General features: G+C 43.8%; 1 protein-coding gene across 2 annotated transcripts in view; it reads left to right on the top strand.

Moving 5' to 3' along the window:
* The window catches only part of SRGAP1 (SLIT-ROBO Rho GTPase activating protein 1), a 148,296-nt gene that overhangs the window by 125,589 nt on the left and 3,446 nt on the right, over positions 1–19,261 (top strand). For both annotated transcript variants that reach the window (XM_065683502.1, XM_065683772.1), the window contains exons 16-21: positions 6,289–6,394; positions 8,362–8,586; positions 9,729–9,808; positions 16,446–16,626; positions 17,214–17,348; positions 17,475–17,820. In XM_065683502.1, coding sequence (XP_065539574.1) covers positions 6,289–6,394; positions 8,362–8,586; positions 9,729–9,808; positions 16,446–16,626; positions 17,214–17,348; positions 17,475–17,820 — 1,073 coding nt within the window. The remainder of the gene's footprint in view (positions 1–6,288; positions 6,395–8,361; positions 8,587–9,728; positions 9,809–16,445; positions 16,627–17,213; positions 17,349–17,474; positions 17,821–19,261) is intronic.

Raw genomic sequence — 19,261 nt, 5'->3', positions numbered from 1 at the left:
CAGCGGGTGTGTAAAATATACATTAGGCATTCGCTGTGTTACTAGTAGGCACCACGCCAAGTGAAAGTAGCGAGTGACCCCACACAAAGATACCACATCGGATTTTATCCCTCAGAACAGTGGTCCTAAGGGAGAAAGATCTCTTTCATTACACCATTGTCAGCTTTCTTCTTCCTCCTTTGTGTGCTACTTTTGCCTGTGAAATATGCTTGGCTTGCACAGCACTGGCTGTTAGTGTAGCACAGTTCCTTCACTGCTGACACAAGGTTTCTCCTTCCACATGTTCTGATCAGTAATATCTTTATCTTCCCTTTGCCAAGTGTTTGCAGTTCTTTTGTTACTACTGAGCTTGGCCGTGGAGGCTGTCTGTTAACAGAGGGTGGCAGAACACACATAATTTAGAACTCATGTTTCTGAGCTCAGACTGCTCCCATCCTGAATCTTCTCCTTGTTCAATAACCGTGTCTCACCACCAGTGCAGGAGAGGCCAGGAAAAGTACAGTGCTTTTGTAGAATTTTCAACTAAAGCAGAGATACAGGCATGCAGTGGTGCAGTTGGCCCAAAACAATTCAGAACCACCAGCAGTTGCTCTCTCGCAGAAGTCTTTTGGTCCCCATCACCAAAATGCTGCATTTGCGTATTTGAATATTTATTTTGGTTTTTGTGCTCTCTCCAACTCCAGGCTTATTCCTTAATTGAAGTTTAAATTTATGTTTGATTGATGTTATTTAGGATGAATGGATCCGTGTCTTCATTTATAATTTAGTTTCGTTTTATTTGTATTCTGGGGCTTCAGTTAAACCTATTTAACTGAAACACAGTTTCACAGTAAACACAGTGAGAAACACAGGCTTCAGCTGTGTTTTCTCCCCTCCCAGTTTTCCTTTACTGTTCTGAGGCAGATTGTTCACTTTTGATCTGTTCCACTTTAGAGTCTGCATTTGCAAAAACTTCAGAAGTGGTTAAAATGTGTTACATCTCATGGAAGAGAAGAGTGGACGTTCACTGATTCTGTGCGTCTCTGCAGTAAGCAAAGGTGACACCACTTCTCCAGAACAGGTTCCAGTGTTCTTGGAGGCTGATGATTACACCTTTTAAGGCTTGAGTAGCTAGGATTTATGCCTGTCTCATGCTATTGAGAACTGGTCCTTAGCCCATGGCTGGCAAAGAGGCAGCTAGCTGATGAGTAATTCTTCCATTTATGCAATGACATTAGTCTCATCTAGATTCACCCATCCAGTTCAAGGACAAGAAGTGTTTGCAAAGGAAGTCCATGGGAGATGAGTAAATCAATCTTTTCCAGGAGCAATGCAGAATTGCACCGCAACAGAATTTCTTGTAAAGGTTGTGATCTGCTTCTTTGGAGGATTTTATGAACAGGTTGCACTGACATCTCTAAGAGATGATTAAGGTGAAGTCAAAGGGTGAGATTGTAGACTTAAATGACCTGAAGAGTCCTCTGAGCAATCTGCTTTTCATTCTTTGTAGTACCAAGTGGAGGCTCTGTAGAACCCAGGCACCTCTGATGCTTAGATGCCTAGATAGTGTTATAGACACAGAGAAAACCAAGCTCCTTCTATTATTAGAGTGCTTTGCTCCATTGTTGTCTGATAAAAAGACATTAATAGTTCTGGACACATGTACCCCTCTTTTCCACAGAGCACTGTAGTCATGAATCCCAGAAGCTGGCCTCTTCCCCTTCTCTTGTTTCACCCCACAAATGTCTCGTGTGCTCTGTGTTGCACTGTAGCTCCACTTTGACAGGAGCACAGTGTTCCCATACCGAACACCTTCTTGTCTGGCTGGCAGGAAACTCTCCTGCTTGTGCATTTGACCCCCGTGCCTGAGATGGGTCTGGCAGGCAAGTGTGTCAGAGCAGTGCTCCGGAAGTTCTGCTCTGCTCTGAGAACTGGGAACTACAGAACAATAACCATTTCTATTTGTGATATTTACCTGATGGTAGTCTTCATTTGCGATTGATATTCACGTGTCCTTCACACAGATTTCCCTTCCCTCCCTCACTCCGCAATGCGAAAACCACGTTTGTTCTCAGTGTGCTTGGCCTTGCCAGAGGCTTGTCCTGTTGCTTATGTCTGAGAATGTGAGTCTCGTCATTAGAGTAATGAGCCAGTTTTCAGATCCCTCGATTTCTATTTCTGCTTGGTAGCTAATTGCGCTCTTAGAAAAAGTCATGTAATATCAGCACATCAGCTTTCTTAGCTGAGAACTGGGTAATACCTGACCGGGTGCTGAGGTAGGGCTAATTGACATGGAACTGCTGGAACAAGTCCAGAAGAGGGCCACGAGGATGATCAGGGGACTGGAGCACCTCCCATATGGAGACAGGCTGAGGAAGTTGGGGCTGTTCAGCCTGGAGAAGAGAAGGCTGCGTGGAGACCTCATAGCAGCCTTCCAGTACCTGAAGGGGGCCTATAGGGATGCTGGGGAGGGACTCTTCATTAGGGACTGTAGTGACAGGACAAGGGGTAACGGGTTAAAACTGAAACAGGGGAAGTTTAGATTGGATATCAGGAGGAAATTCTTTCCTGTGAGGGTGGTGAGGCACTGGAATGGGTTGCCCAGGGAGGTTGTGAATGCTCCATCCCTGGCAGCATTCAAGGCCAGGTTGGATGAAGCCTTGTGTGGGATGGTTTAGTGTGAGGTGTCCCTGCCCATGGCAGGGGGGTTGGAACTGGATGATCTTGAGGTCCTTTCCAACCCTAACCATTCTATGATTCTATGATTCTATGAATTGCAATTCTTGAAAATCAGAGTAATGAGAAGAAGGCCTCCAGCAGAAGTTGCTGTGAGAGTGGGAGATGCAGCCAGCTTTCTGCAGTGTTGTGATTGCCGGTGATTCCTTGCAGCAGCCAGCTTGTAGCTTGGATGGCCGTTCTGCCCTAAGGTTCTCTGCAGCGAACCTACTAGAGGCAAAGCAATGCTTTCTCTTTGCTGTGCATGGGAAGCAGTGGAGCTGCTAATTCTTTCTGCCTGGATGCAGAAAGGTTGCTCTGTATTCACTCCTTCCTTCCTACATACCCAAATGCACACTGCGTGCTCACAAGAAATCATGACATTTGGCTCCCAATTTAAAAGCAGCATGCAAATACATAACGTTAATACATAACTTTATTACCTATCTCCTTTAAACCAAATCAGTGCTGAGAAAGAAAAACAAGGAAATCATGAAAAGCACATAAATTTTCCACTTGGCTGTAGTTTGGATTTTCAATAAAGGGGCTCTCATGCAGGCTGGGACTGGGTTACCAGGAATGTATTAGAAATACACCTTATTCCAGCATGTAAGTGCTTCAGTACAGAGGTGACCTGCTAGTACTTAGTACTGATTGTGCTCCTAGTAGAGCAGCTGGGCTAGCTCAACACATGGTCATACAGCCAAACTCTTTGGACTGACTGTGCATGCCCATGCTGCCTACTGGGACCAGTTCCTGGCTCATGCATCTTGTGAACCATGTCTGGGAACTGCTTGAAAGAGTTGTAGTTGGCACAGACCACAAGCACGTTGGAGAGTGTGACCAGTACTGTGTGGTAGCTGCCTACTGGTGTTCAAGGCTATAGCCCATCCTGCTTTAGCTTGCTAGTTTGGACAGAGCTATTGCGTCCAGATAGGTAGCACACTGCTGGAAGGAGCCGCTGGACACACCTAGAGCCCAGCCAGTGCGTTCCTTGAGTCTGATTTGAGTTCAGCAATGACTGAACCTGGTCCAGGGCCTGTCTCCAGAACTGGCTGGAAGGGGCAGGTCTGAAGCACAAGGCATTAGCCAGCAAAGGCTGTAATGCGGAAGGCAGGTCCTGGTGCTGTGTCACAACTTCTCCCTGCCTTCCCGCATCCAGCAGACAGTGGAAAAGCTGTGCCACAGCACCCTACAGCAGTGCTGCTGAGGCAGGACTATTGTAAAACATAACCAAAGTGCCTTTGGATGTTCCTCCTTCAGCCCCACTCCATAGAAAATCTACCTGTGCACATGCACACAGGCTCAAGACCACCCAGACCTATAACTCTGTTTAGAGAGATTTGCAAACAAGCTTGTCAAAGGTCAGCTGAGCCAGAGACTCAGAAGGCACCCTAACTGATACAGGCAGGCTTCTTCCATTGGGAGTGGTTTAGTTTAAGCAGCTGGAGAAAGACCTTGCACTAAAACTGGTGTCTGTGGGCAGTGCAGAGCAGCAGTGAGGGTCTGTAGCATTGGTGTCTCCAAGGTGCTGTATGCACTGGAAAGGGAGAGGAAAATTGTGGTTGCTCTGTGCATCCTCACTGTGCAAGCAGTTCCCAGGCTTAGCACATCCTGCCATGGACTCCAGTTCTTAACCAGTAACCGAAATACTTCTTGATTCATGCAGTCCAGATTTGACAGAAACATAAAATTCAAGTCCCATACTCCACTTGAGAAAAGTGCAATGGCTTGAACTGATTTTCAACTAGAGTTTGGGTTCAGGGTGACTCATTAGGTTATAAATTATACAACTTGTCAGCGGTCCTCTTCCCTACCAGCTCTGCAGCAGCTCACCAGGGCCACCGTTCCAGCCTTCAGCTGCTCTGCCACGGAATGGGTTTTTACCTCCCTCAGCAGTTCTGCTCTGCTGCTCCTGCAGTAGGTACCACAGTCCACATTCCCCCCCCCCCCCCCCCCCCAATTTACTACACTGGCACTCCAGCACTTCTGCATGGTAAACAGAAGTCTTGCTGCCGGACATGCTCTGCTTATGCTTAGTTCTTGGTACCAAAGTACTAATTACTAGACACCAGTTATTCTAAGAACCATAAGTCAACACATATTTTGCATCTACGAGCAAATGCTAGTTGGTAGAAATAGCCATGCCAAAGAGCACAAATAAACACCAGGAACTCTGTTTACAATAGAACATTTATTTAGGCTGCGTGGAGACCTCATAGCAGCCTTCCAGTATCTGAAGGGGGCCTATAGGGATGCTGGGGAGGGACTCTTCATTAGGGACTGTAGTGACGGGACAAGGGGTAAGGGGTTAAAACTGAAACAGGGGAAGTTTAGATTGGATCTAAGGAGGAAATTGTTTCCTGTTAGGGTGGTGAGGCACTGGAATGGGTTGCCCAGGGAGGTTGTGAGTGCTCCATCCCTGGCAGTGTTCAAGGCCAGGTTGGATGAAGCCTTGGGTGGGATGGTTTAGTGTGAGGTGTCCCTGCCCATGGCAGGGGGGTTGGAACTAAATGATCTTGAGGTCCTTTCCAACCCTAACTATTCTGTGATTCTATGTAAGCAATTCTTTGTAAATGTGTGCTCTTAAATACCGTGTTTTGTGGTAAAGTTGGCTTTTCAGCTATTGGAATCAGCTCCTGTTTCTCATTTCCAAATTTCTGGATGTCCATTTCAGTGCCACTGGACAGTATTTCTCATGTAGGTTGCTGAGATTTCCCCTAGATGTTGTTGTTAATGGCAGCATTCTTTCTTGGCTGACATAAAAAGCATTGCTGAAATTTGAGGTTGTTTCTAACAGTGTCATTTACACAGACAACACATTGAGTAAAACAGTGATATATTACATATTTTGAAAAACAACTTATGCTTTTATCCCATCACTACCCCCCTTGCAGCTACATAATCTTTCTGACCAACACAGAAGGTAGATAATGCATCCTCATTATAAGACATTAGGAATTGATGCTTTTATTAGGCTTACCTTGTTTTGCTGGCTTCAGAAGAATTTTGGTGGACTGCTATAAAATCATTTGGGAAAATACATGTCATCTTTGGGTTTGTTGCTTACACACTGTAAAACCATAAACCAAACACTGTTCTATGAAAATAGCCATTCATTTGAAACACATATTCATCCCCCACAGCATTGCTTACACATCTGATTTGCCATTCTGAGAGTTACAGCTGGACATTTGATTAAGAAAACTCATTGGAGAGGCTCAGTGATTGGAATATTACATCTAATACGAACATGCAAGTAAAGAGAATGAATCTGTATTTGAAACTGACGGCAAACATCTTTCCTCGGTTCCCTGAGGTGTTGTGGGTTTGTGAGATGCCCAGCTCAGCAAGTAGCCAGGGTTTGACTTAGGCAGATTTGTAACATCTTATATTTAAAAATGTTACTTTTTAAACTGTGCGGGTTTAATGAGAGGCAGGACTTTTACCTCTTATTTTTCTAATAGGTCAAAATGAGAAGATATTGGCCGGGGACGTGTGGTGATAGAGTCAAAGTAAATTGAGTAAACTGACTGAATGCTATGTTAGACCATTATATGAAAGGGGACTTAAAATACTTTCTTCTGATTGCAGGAATAGACAATCTCTATGAGAGGGCTCTTAACATCCGCAAACTCCTCCTTACTTTGCCCAGGTCGGTCCTTATAGTGATGAGATACCTCTTCGCCTTCCTTAACCAGTAAGTGCTTTGTAATTCCCTGAAGTACAGTATCTTTATCTGCCTTCCTCTGCTTGTATTTAAGTTCTTTGGGTTTATTCATACTTTATGTAGAATTTACATTGAAGCTCCATTTAGCACGAAATATGAGCTTCTAATTGGCAATGAAAATAGAAGGAAAGCACCAGGTTTCATTCAAATTAAAATTCCATTTGTCCAAATCTGAGGAGGAGTAGTAGTAGTAGTAAGAAGACAGATTAAAGTGTTGTCTGACATGGGGAGTGCCGTCTACGCTATGTTACAGCACTGAAGCTGGTAACAAAAAAAGCTCGTAAGAAAATTAACAAACACAAACTGTAACTGCATTAAAAATAGCTTATACAATTTAAAAGCAGAATATTCTTTTTTTGTCCTTATCCCAAGCTGATTCCAATCTCCTGACGATGAAAATAAACAGTATATTCAAGCAGCACAGGCACTACAAGGTGCCTATTTGCTGCTAGACATGCCCAGGCTGAGATTTTGTGTTGCTGCTTCTGTATTCTGCTAAGAGAGCGAGCAGTATAGAGGACATATAGCCAGTGTGTATGCCTTGACATAAAGTATCTTGGTTCTCACATTGCAAAACACAGGCAGCTGCTGGAAGAAGGGGAAAGTGGTGTTTGTGTCTTCATCATCCCAGAGAAACTCCTTTGTTTTCTTCATTCAGAAAATAAAGGACAGGTTGGGCAATTGCACTGTTTCATCCTCCAGTCCTTCATAGCCCTCTCTGGTTTTGCTGACCCCAGTGTTTTCACTGAAAATTTTGCTTCTTGTGCACTTTGCCCTGGTTCTAGCTGCCATGTTGTCTGTTTCCTACTGTATCTGTTTTCATGTTGCCTTTTTCCTCTTTTTTTTTTCCTAAATTTGCCCTCTGCTGATTCATTCTGTCGTTGTGACCTTCCCCATTTCATCCATCCTGTCTGTTCCTATAGAAACAAGATCTTTGCAGCCAGGTTATGTGTGCATGCCTGCATTCACAGCTGTTCCCATTTCCTTTCTTCTGGTAATTTCTGAACCACTTTCAAGCAGTGTTTTAAAGAGAGGCAGAGATCTAAAGTGTTATGAAAATTACCATTCCTTTGAAGCATGAATTCAGCCCCCAGAAATGACACTGTGTAAATGTCTTGAAGGCTTATATCGCAGCTTGGCCTCTACTTAGACATACAGATTGACCAGAGCTATGAGGCTATACTTGCTACACCATCATGTTAACTACATCTGTGCTCTCCACAGGAATGCAATTCAGAAAGCAGGCTAACTCCGTTACTACCTCCAAATTGTCTTGTTGCATCCACAGGAAAAAACATTCCCATAGTGTGACTTTCTGCAAATCCAATTCTGCTTTTTGCATATGCAGTTATGCCTGCTTGGCCACATGAAATCGTCAGACCTCATGGCAGACCTCACCTGCTCCAGCATCCTGCTCAAAGCTTCTAATGTTAGACCAAGCTGTTCTAGGCTTTGTCCACTCCAGAGCCACAAAGGGCAAAGAATCCACAGCCTCTCTGTGTTGCCTCCAGAAGGACAATTCAGTCTTCCTAAGTTATATAGGCAGTTGATGGAAGAGATGTGTCAAGGTCGATGAGACATTATGTGCACGTATATCCACTTAGCATCCAGTCCACTTGGGCCTCCAAGGATAAACACAATGAGATAGAAGCAGCAGCAGTTAATGCATTTTACATTAGCCCTTTAAGTTGGCATACGCTAAACACAATAGTGTGAGAACACATACATACATATACATACATATTCGTGCTATAAACTCACTTTATAATGTATATAGCCTCTTGAAGAAATCTCCTTTTTTGTTTTGTTACTTTATGTGGGATTAAGTGTTAAGGAGAACAGGAAATCTCTAAATTGTGATGGAAAATAAGGTTTCTCCAGAATAAGGTTAGTCATAGAGGAAAAGACAATTTTTCTTGATTTTTCTATTACAACAGCCTTTCTCAGTACAGTGATGAAAACATGATGGATCCATACAACCTGGCCATTTGTTTTGGGCCAACCCTGATGCCTGTTCCAGACATACAAGACCAGGTGTCTTGTCAGGCACACGTGAATGAGATAATCAAAACTATCATCATCCATCATGAGGCTATTTTTCCAGATGCTAAAGAACTTGATGGCCCAGTGTACGAAAAATGTATGGCTGGAGATGACTACTGGTAAGTCAGAATATTACCCTTCTATCTCCTTAACAAACTCATTAGGCTGGTTGTCTGGAAAACTCCTGTGATACAGAATTACTTTTGCACACAATAGAAGTATGAAGAGAAACGAGAATAACATTCAGGTTCCCATAGAAAAGTGCTAGCTATAAAAATATATGAAGCAAAGGCAGTCGTGACGAGGTTCCCTACATTTTGTGGAGTAAGCTACCCTTGTGTTCAGCCAGGAATTCCAGGTGTACTGTGCAGAGCACACAGACAGGTAGGAAACTGGCTCTCTGGCCTTGAACCACCTTAACAAATATCAGCTTATGAAGCCTTCCCTCTGCTCCCTTCTCCTCTGTCATGGTTTAAGCCGGCAGGTAGTTAAGCGCTACACAGCCACTCACTCCCCTCTGTCCTGGTGAGATGGGGAAGAGAATAGGGACAAAATGTAAAATTCATGTGTTGGTATAAAGACAGTTTAATAGTACAGAAATGGAAGGGGAAATAATGACATTCATGAAAATAATAATTATAGAAGAATTAGAAAATGCATAACAAGTTATGTACAATTGCTCACTACCCACAGACCAGTGCCCAGCCAGTTCCAAGCAGCAGCCTCCAGCCAGCTTTCCCCTCAGTTTATATACCAAGCATGACACCATATGGCATGGGATATCCCTTTGGTCAGTTAGGATCAAAGGGGGTCCCCTCCCAGGTTCTTGTTCACCCCCAGCCTGCTCACTGGTGGTGTGGGGTAAGAGGCAGAAAATGCCATGACAGCGTGTAATCACTGCTCAGCAACAGCTAAAACATCGGCGTGTTATCAGCATTATTCTCACACTTAAGCCAAAACACAGCACTGCACCAGCTACTGGGAAGAAAATTAACTCTATCCCAGCTGAAACCAGGACACTCTCCTAGCAACACACACATACTTTCTATAAAGGATTCAAAGGTTCTGGAAACTTCTTGATAACTGAAGATGTGGTGTAAAAGAGAGTGTGAGGCTTCTGTAGTAACTGTGTATTCATAGGCTGTCACGAGAATTATGTTGCACGTAACTTTATAACATTGCAAGATTACGTTTAAATCATCTCTTGGGGTGGCATATTTTTGACATGCGTTTCTCTGCTCAACCCTTTGTTTCCCTTCAGTGACAGCCCATACAGCGAGCATGGTACATTAGAGGAAGTGGACCAGGATGCTAGTACAGAGCCCCACACCAGTGAAGACGGTATGTCTGTCACATTATTGTGCCTTTGATGGGAGTAAGTTTTACAGGTGTTTCATGCGGGAGACCTTCCTCCTTTCCTCATTGTGCCTTATTTGAAAGAAGGGGATTTCAGTCCTGGTGTTCCATAGCAAAGCCGGAATCTCTAATCTCTGTTTGTGTGCTTTTTCACTCTGATTCATCTGTGTTTGACCAGCTGTTTCCTTGTTCTCTCTTGATTTGCACAGTCACAGGAAGGGCAAGAGAGAAACTATTTCAGTCAGCACATATTATTTCTGATATAACGATACATTTTTAGAGACTCTTTACCTTTTGTCTGCAAAAACTAAACTTATCAACTGGGTCTTTGAGTATTTCAGCTAAGGGATATTTGCCATTCAGTGGACTCTGTTTTGGTATGAGTTTAAAAGCTGTTCCATCGAAAGGATTTATAACTACTGAAAAACATGTGTGACCCCCTACAGTGAAACTTCTGAACAATAGTCATTTGCTATAAATATTAATCACATATACTCTGACAGTTCTGGTTGCAGTAGATATCCGTGGGAAAAAAATGATGCCTTTCTGTTATATTAATTCTTTTTAGCCAGGTTTCCTAGAGGGATATCTGACTGTGATGTATTTCAGTTGGACCATCCTTCACGTGGCCCTCCCAGTAACTTCTGCCCAGTTTCACACCAGTGTTGCAGATGGAAAGAGGTGTCACAATTATTAAGTAGCTCCCACTTCCCTGACGATTAGTAGCCGTTTAGAGGTGGAGGTTTCAGAATAACACTTCTGTAGAGAAGAGCTGCAGCATCAGCTCACCGCATATCTGGCCAGCAGGCAAGCCAGAGAGAGCAACCAGCACACATGCAGTTAGCACCCTAGCTAAGCTTCCCTTTGTCCGTCTCAGAGGATGTGTGGAAGGAGGAAAAGGAAGAGGCAGACAGGGAGGAAGGGGAGGAAAAGAGCTACAACAGAGAGGGGATTTGTTTTTTAAAGTGTGTCATAAGGGATACTGGTTAGGGGCTGGGATGATTGCCATAGGGAAGGGGAACAGGAAGGTATATCTATAGGAAACCTGGCTATACTGGTCACATTGCACACAGAACAATGTAAACATAGTTCCACTCTAGCTAAACCCATCTGCTTTGTCACGTAGGCAAGCTGTCAGTGACAGATTGCTTGTCTCTTCCCCTTTGCCATGCTGAGGAGGGGCAGACGCAGTCTATCACTGCAGATGTTTGGAGAGGAGGGACAGCTGGGTGAGCAGGCATCACAGAAGGCGGTGGGAAACTGAGGGTAGGAGAGAAGTCAGTGTTAATCTTCTGCCTGGGGTGTAAACCCATGCCTGCACCCACAGTAGGGAATGCCAGAAGCTTTACAAGATAGTATAGCTATACTTTATAAGAGCTCCTTCTTCCACTGGAGGTATGAAGCAAGAGTGGAAGCTGAAGAAGTGTCTTCATCAGGGACTGTAGTGACAGGACAAGGGGTCATAGGTTCGAACTTAAACAGGGGAAGTTCAGGTGAGATATAAGGAAGAAGTTCTCTACTGTGATGGTGGTGAGGCACTGGAATGAGTTGCCCAAGGAAGTTATGAATGCTCCATCCCTGGCAGCGTTCAAGACCAGGTTGGACGGGGCTTTGAGCAATCTGATCTAGTGGAAGGTGTCCCTGCCCATGGCAGGGAGGTTTGAACTGGATGAGCTATAAGGTCCCTTCCAGCACAAACCATTCTAAGTCTGTCTGTCTTTCATTTAGAGCACAAGTGAAGTAGTGAAATCCTGACACACTCTGTTGTGTGCTGACACACTGGTTCAGCTGGGGCCAGCTTTGGGGTTCTGTGACCAAACTGAGAGACAAAGGCCTGCGTGGGTATGGAAAAGAAGTGCAGCTTTTCAGCAACACTCTAAAGCACTTACTTCATGCCTAGGAAAGATTAAACCACCACCAGAATCCAGAGGAGCAGGACTGTGGCATCACATAATGCATCACCTGTGCCTCAATGTCCATGGGCTCTACCTCACCACAGTGTTGTTATAATAACAGTTTTCCATTCGTGTTGTGGTGCTGCCTATGGTATGACTGCGTTACTGGTAAAGACAAACCCTGGAGAGAATAGCTGTCAAGAGGACAAAGTTCTGATAAACGATGTAACTGCTCAAGACATGGGTTTTGCTCACCAGATTGGTCTGGAATTTAATTGGGATTGCCCCATTGCAGCTTTTTAAGTAATCCATTGAGAAAGGAAGTGGATGTTTGCGTTTAGAGAGAAATGGTAGCCCAAAAATATTTGTAATCTGGCGAAATACTGCTGCAAAGGTAAAGATTAGCAAGTCTGCATCACGTACAGAAGTGTTTTATAATTCTGTTGATCACTAGAAAGGGAAAAAGGAAAGCGAAGGAGACACATTTTACTGTAGTGTTTGCAGTCTTCTTTAAATGTGCAGAAACTGTCCCTGTTAAGGAAAACACAGAAGTTTCTTCTTTCTCCTAAATCTGGAAATGAAATCGAAAATGTGAAGTTCAGAACATTTGTGCTGAAGCTGATGCACAAAAAAATCTGTTGTTTTACTGCAGAAGAGCCTTTACCTGAAAGTGCCTGTACAGTAAAGATTCAGAGGATATTGTTCATGTTTCGCTGAAGCAGTTTTTAGCATATTTCCTTTAACGTTGATTTGCTGGAGATTTTTTATTCTTGTCGGAGGCACATGGAAAAGGGTGGCTAGGTTTGTTTTCAAAGGAAGTAAGAGGGAATTTCCTGAGGAAGTTAAACAGATGGGTTTCTCCTGGGAAAACATACATATGGTTTAGTGTGAGGTGTCCCTGCCCATGGCAGGGGGGTTGGAACTGGATGATCTTGAGGTCCTTTCCAACCCTAACCATTCTATGATTCTATATAATTAATATCACACTGTTCATAGGTATCTCATGAGCATAGGGTGAAAACTGAGATGGTCGTTCTGCTGGAAACAAAAATTACAGGGACACATAAGACTGTAAGCTGTTGGTTTGTCCCCAACACACAGTAATTTCCCCACTTTTCAGTAGTGCGTGCTGTGATCAGCATTTTGCCAAATTCTGTTCTGTCAACACCTTGCGACATTTCTTTACTTCTGTTGTTCCCCAGCCAGAGAACCACTGTCCTGGAGACAGGACTTGGAAATTGCAAAGCAAAAGGAAATTCCCTAATGGGTTGCGGAAGGGGGATAAAGACACTGGGAGATAGTGTCTTCCCAGGACATGCTCTGTTCCCAACAGCCAGGGTACATCTGAACATGGGCAGAGCGAGCCACCCCGTTCACCTCCACCCAAGAAGTGCAGGGGATGGTCTCCCCTCTCTTCCTTAGCTCCTCGTGCCTTGAGGCAGGGCAGCGCAATGCCACTTCAGTGCCTCCGCCCCTGTAGGGAGGTTAGTGCTACGTCTGGCACTCCAATCCCAAAACTGAGATTTGCACTTGTGTTCCTTCTGCCCTTTCTGCTCTTGCAAGCAGCGAAGCTTTTCGCACAGTTCTTCAGTTTGTCCTAATTTTTCCCTTCCATAGCATCACCTGAGTCACTGGAGGTGATACCTAGCGAGATGCTGGATGTCATCAAATCCTTTTGCTGTTGTAGGCAAATGCTCGCAGTGTGGATATAGCAGTGCAATTGCATTGCCCTCCGAGCTGTCAGTTTTACCATTAGACATTCAGTACCACACAGGTTTTAGTTACAGATCTCAAATTTAGCTTTCATCACCTGTTTTGGAAATGCTTGTCATTCAGTAAATCATGATTATTAAATGGCTTAACTTTTAAAAATGCATTTATTGCTAGAAGTAACTGTCACGGTACTTTGGTTTTAACTATTGAGGCTTGACCTCTAACAAGGTGAATTACTGTTTAAGTACAGTCTCAGTACTGTTTGCTCTGTCCATGTAGAAGCAACATTCAAGCAAAGAAAATGCCCCTTTCCAAATGGTAAAGCCTGCCTGCACTTACTTTTTCCCCTATTAAGAAAACTCTGTGAGATCTGCTGGGCACTTCTCCCTGAGGAGCTGGGATTTCTTACCCAGGCAATCTGACAAGCATGTCTCAGAAGTCACATCCATTATGGGTACATTACCAATTCATACAGCTGATTCCAGTGGGGCAGACCTCTGAGAAAGTGTGTGAGTCTTGCAGGCAATGGAAGGATACAAAACACAGATTCCCGTCATGCACCAGACTTAGATTAGTGTATTCCACTGAGGGAGACAGAACTATTTCTAGTTCAGTCCATTAATTTGTAAATAGAAAGACCTGTATACTCAAATGGGGATACTGAATGGTCTGTTGAAATTAGCAGAGAAATGGGAAATCCCACAGATAATCAGTGTAGGGATTTATCAATAAATCCAGTACCCTTGACCGTTATCAGTTAACTTCAGAGAATATCAATGGAAAATATGTACAGGAAAGCTGGGATTTTCTTACTTGCCGTAAAGGTTTTTTGTTCAGCTGGGGTTTCTTTAATTTAAAAGTATTACCAGCTAGTGAGTGGCTCTCTGAAAGCTGGGAGCTTTTGCTTCTGAATTCTTGACCCACTCCTCCATAACCCATAACTTACCTGCAATCTGAAAACAGCGTGTTCATACAAACATCTGCTCCTTTTCATTCCTACCTGATCCCAGTAATACCTTCTTAAGATGAATTCCACAAGCAACATGCATGATATGTATAGAAACTGTGTTCTTTTGTCAGCGTTGTGTTATTGCCGTTCAACTTAATACTGCCCTCTTAAACACAATGCAAAATGAACAGGCATGTTTAGTTTCCTTTCTTTGGCAGTAGGGTCTTTCCATGCCTATAGCTGCTTTGTCCCATCTATACTTTCTGTTAGAGATAGACCACAGACATAGTATCTAGAAATGACCACAAGATTGTATATTAGTATATATACACCAGCAGTAAACATTTTCCAGTTTTACAGAATGTTTCTTTCTATGCCATCTTTACATTTTCTTTGCCTAAAAAAACATCAAAGCAAGAAGCCTATCATCTCCCACTCACCCACCAGGGAATGCTGCCAAGAAGCTATGCTGTAGGGATGCATTTTCAGGAGTTAATACTGCTATTGCTAGGTTCTCATTGACACTTACATAATCAAAGTAATTTCTGCCAACGTACATTACTTTTGCATTTGTAACAGTGACTTCCCCATACCACTGCCTGCCATCTTTGGGAAGTTTCTGTGTTTGTAACTCCTAAACACCCCGCAGGTCATCACTGACAGGAGCTCTTAGCCTGACTGCACAAGCAGCAAACCACAAGGCAGCCTTCTGCAGGCTGGGCAAGTTATTAAAGAAACAAGCTGCAAACTGTAACCTCAGTAAAGGTGCTTTCATTATGTTTTCGTGCTGCAGGATGAAGTTAATTTTAAAAACACTTTCCCGTGCAAAACGTTGTCATAAGGGGACAGTGGCTTTCATTGCCGGCCCTGTTCTTTGGGGAGTTACAGCATCAGCGATTTTAGTTTGTACAGACAGAAAGTTGCTATGCTATTCATTAGCCCAGATGTTAAATTTCCATCTAAATATTGCTCTGATTACGTAAAGAAATTTGTCGTTTTGGGGACTCTTGAGTTACTGCATTCAGCAAAGTGTGTGATTTTTAAACCTGCGTTTTGCAGGTTTTTCTTTTTGTTTTGAGACTGTGATGACGGTTAGAGCTCAGGTACTTTTAGTTTTGTGCAGAAGAAATTAGAGGTGCTAAAATCTTAACTGTTTCACCAGTGTCCAGGCATAGCTCTGAAGATACCTGCAGGCAGACCCTCAGCAGGGGCCCTTCACTGACATCAGTAGGTTTCCAACCCAAGCACAGGTTACAGGACGGAGTCCATCACCAGTGTAAGGCTGGATTTACCAGCATACTGACAGAAGATTAGCCAGGACTGCTATAACCAATGTTTGACTTCAGAAAATACCAGTCTCCAGTGCAGAAGCCAGAGCAACATGGGATGCTGGATTAGGCAGAGCTGCTCAGGCAGCTTCAGGCCACACAGGGACTGCCCCTATGGAGGACTCATCTTTAGGCATCTGCTTCACTGAAAAAGGGTGTTAAGGAAGCAGATTAAAGCACTGGGCTTCAGTGTTGACTAAAACACTAGGTTTTCACTAGGTCTGCATGCTCGTCAAGTAAAACACAGAAATGTCATCGCCCGATTAAGCAAAGTATCACTACTCATGCACAGATAAATCCCATCTTCCTTTGCCACTGCAGATGTTACAGATGCTCCAGTTTACTTTTCCTTTGTCAGACTGGTTCCTTGGGTCTCTGGTTATTTATCTGAGTTTGTTCATCTTATTTTTGGCCTCCATCCCACTCCCCAGCCATGAAGGAGTCCTTGCAGCAGGAGGCAGAGGCCTCTCTCCCAACAGCAGCTATTGTAATGTTTGAGTATGCTGTTACGTTTTCTGCAGCTTGTGAGGCAACCCAGATGCTTTACGCTTGTGGCACAGATTGATTATGTTTCTTTGTAAGGGACATATTATAACTACTGCCTGAAGTCTGCCTTAGCTCAGCTGATCTCTGATCAGCAATAAATGCAATGCAATAAATGTGGTTTATGAAACCAAAAGGAGCAGATAGCCGGTGTGGAATCTGATACCTATTCTTCTTCTTCTCTCTGTACCCAGAGTGTGAGCCCATAGAAGCTATAGCAAAGTTTGACTACGTTGGAAGGTCTGCACGAGAACTCTCTTTCAAGAAAGGAGCTTCCCTTCTGCTCTATCACCGAGCATCTGAAGACTGGTGGGAAGGAAGGCACAACGGAATTGATGGCCTTGTCCCTCACCAGTACATAGTGGTGCAAGATATGTAAGCAGTGTCTGGTGTGACTAGATTCTTAATGGGGTGTAAAAACATACTGAAGCAATTAACAAAGTGGTTTCCCAATGGGACAGTGGTTTGAAGTCTCAGATAGATAAAACATTTGCCTTCTGTGCAGGATGCCTCTGTCTTTATTGCCCTGAATTGACAGCTCTTAATCAAAAGGTACTGCTAGGCCAAGCTACCTTGTTTATGGGTATGTTCCCAGTACATTAAGGGGCAGATGTTACTGCACCTATTTTAATTTTACTGTCTCTTTGCAGCAATTGCTGACATTTAACTTCAGAATAGCAAGGGCTGGAGAAATGCAGCCTTCAACTCTTGTTTTACAGTATTAAGCATGTACTTTGCCAAGGTTGACAAAGTTCTTCCCTGCAGGAAGGTTACACATGAAATGTAAAGAGCTCAGTAAACAGAAGGATTATAAGGGATTTTTGGAGACATGGAGGGGCTGCAGTGCATTAAAACATGCTTGGTTTCTTAAGCATAAGGGAGTAAATACCTGGGAGTGCCAAGGTACTCTCGGTCACACTTAACTCACTGACTTCTCATCTCACCATGTGTGTTCTGTTCAGGGATGATACTTTCTCAGATACACTGAGTCAGAAAGCGGACAGTGAGGCCAGCAGCGGACCCATAACTGAGGATAAGTCATCATCAAAGGACATGAATTCTCCCACTGACCGTCACTCCGACGTGTATTCAGGAAGGTAAGCTTGAGTAGAACATGTTTTTGGTAGTGCTGCTCACAGCTCAGGTAACCCAGCAATCACTTCTCCACGTGCTGATGGTGGCTCACTGTGACTTGTCCTATAACCACTTCTTCGTTGGTGCAGGCAACGAAAGAGATCAGAACCTCCACCTCCTCTAAGACGCCCTGGCAGGAGCAGTGATGGTCACTGCCCCGTACACCCTCCTCACCCTCTCTCCAACTCGTCTGTGGATCTAGGTTCCCCCAACCTGGCAACTCACTGCAGTCCCAGAGCCCTCCTTCAAAATCGCAACCTCAATGCCGACAGCCCTGAGAGGCGGCGCAGGCCTGGCCATGGCAGTCTCACCAACATCAGTAGGCATGATTCTCTAAAGAAGATCGATAGCCCTCCGATTAGAAGATCTACGTCATCCGGTCAGTACACGGGTTTCAATGACCATAAGCCACTGGACCCAGAGTCAATAGCTCAGGTTTGTGTTTCCTTTATTTCATGTCACTCTCTGAGTTTCTGTGGAGGGAGCATTGGTGAATAGCATAGCACAGAGCGTATATGCTGGTAGGGGTGGGTGTGCAGGAGAATATCCTACTTAGCTTTCTAAATAGAGCGTGTCTGAAAGAAGGTGCACTAAGGGATCCTGGATAGAAGAAGCACAAGGGGGAGCAGACATTGCAGAAGCAATAAAAAGAAATTATTTCCCGTTATAGTTTAATGAAATTGCCTCTGCCACGCGAAACAGTAGGATAGTGTATGATTACAACAGCTGTGTAGATCACTGTGCTCTCGTGAAGGCTGGCCTATTCTAACTTGCATGTAATTAGTGTTCAATTATTTCAGTATTATGGTCTGTAGAAAAGTGCTCCGACTGACTAGCAGCAACCATTGCCATTCAGAGCAGATTTACACTCCAGGGTGTTGTGAATTTGACGTAGTTTTTGTATAGTTCTCATATAGTTCATGCTATGTGTTGATTTGATGCTTGTAGTTGTGCCTAAGAGCATAATGTGCAAGACATCGCACCTGCGTAAATCGTGGGCCATCTTATCCCCATGTGAACACTCCCCAGTCTCATTCCTGGCAGTGAAGAGGTGAGAAGGCTGGAATAGGGAGCACCCCAAACATCCAATTGTTCTGCTGTACAGAGCTGGTAACAGCTCTTCAGCAAATAGATAACGGCTGTCTGCAGAGCTCTCATTTTGTCTAGGTAGGATAACTTGATTACTAGGGGCACCCTGAGGGTATGATATGATTGCAGAAGTATTTTACAATAACACTGGCACTCATGTTTTAAAATTTAATGTACTGGTAATGCTTGCTTTCAGACTCTGCTTCCAGCAAGGGATAGGAGGGACTGTCATGCTTGGGTCAGAAAGATGAACCATGTATTACAGTTAGAAAGTGTAAATGTTGTTACTGTTATATTTTACTGTTGTTTATTCACTTTCCTAGAGCCACATAGAGTGCTGTTTGGCTTAAGCTGTTGACCTTTTTTTAGGCACCTGGACTTATGATCATTCGGCAGTTAGAAAACTGTGAAAGTCACTGTGAGCAAGCAGGAAACACCAGATATTTTAAGCTTAGCTGTATCTCAATACCACTGAAAAGTAGTAAATTAGAGTCTTGGTGCATTCTTTTAACATTTGTGCCAGAAATCCTGATGAAAACAATTATTTCTTATGTAAGCTCACTGCACAATACCTTGCGTTTTTTTCTGCTTAAGATTTAACTCAGAGTCACGAGAGAAGAGCTGATAGACACACAAGCTTTAGTTCCTTGCAAAAACAGGTTGTATAATCCATTTGAGGGAGTACAGATCCTGAACACCTGAGGCACTAGGCAATGGGAGCAGTTAGTGAAGGGTGAGCAAATGGACTAAAATCCCTGCAGCTGCCAGTACACAGGAGATGACAGAA

The sequence above is a fragment of the Lathamus discolor genome, chromosome 1 (assembly GCF_037157495.1).
Source record: "Lathamus discolor isolate bLatDis1 chromosome 1, bLatDis1.hap1, whole genome shotgun sequence".
Classification (NCBI taxonomy): Eukaryota; Metazoa; Chordata; class Aves; order Psittaciformes; family Psittacidae; genus Lathamus; species Lathamus discolor.
This window is presented reverse-complemented; position numbering and strand designations above follow the sequence as displayed.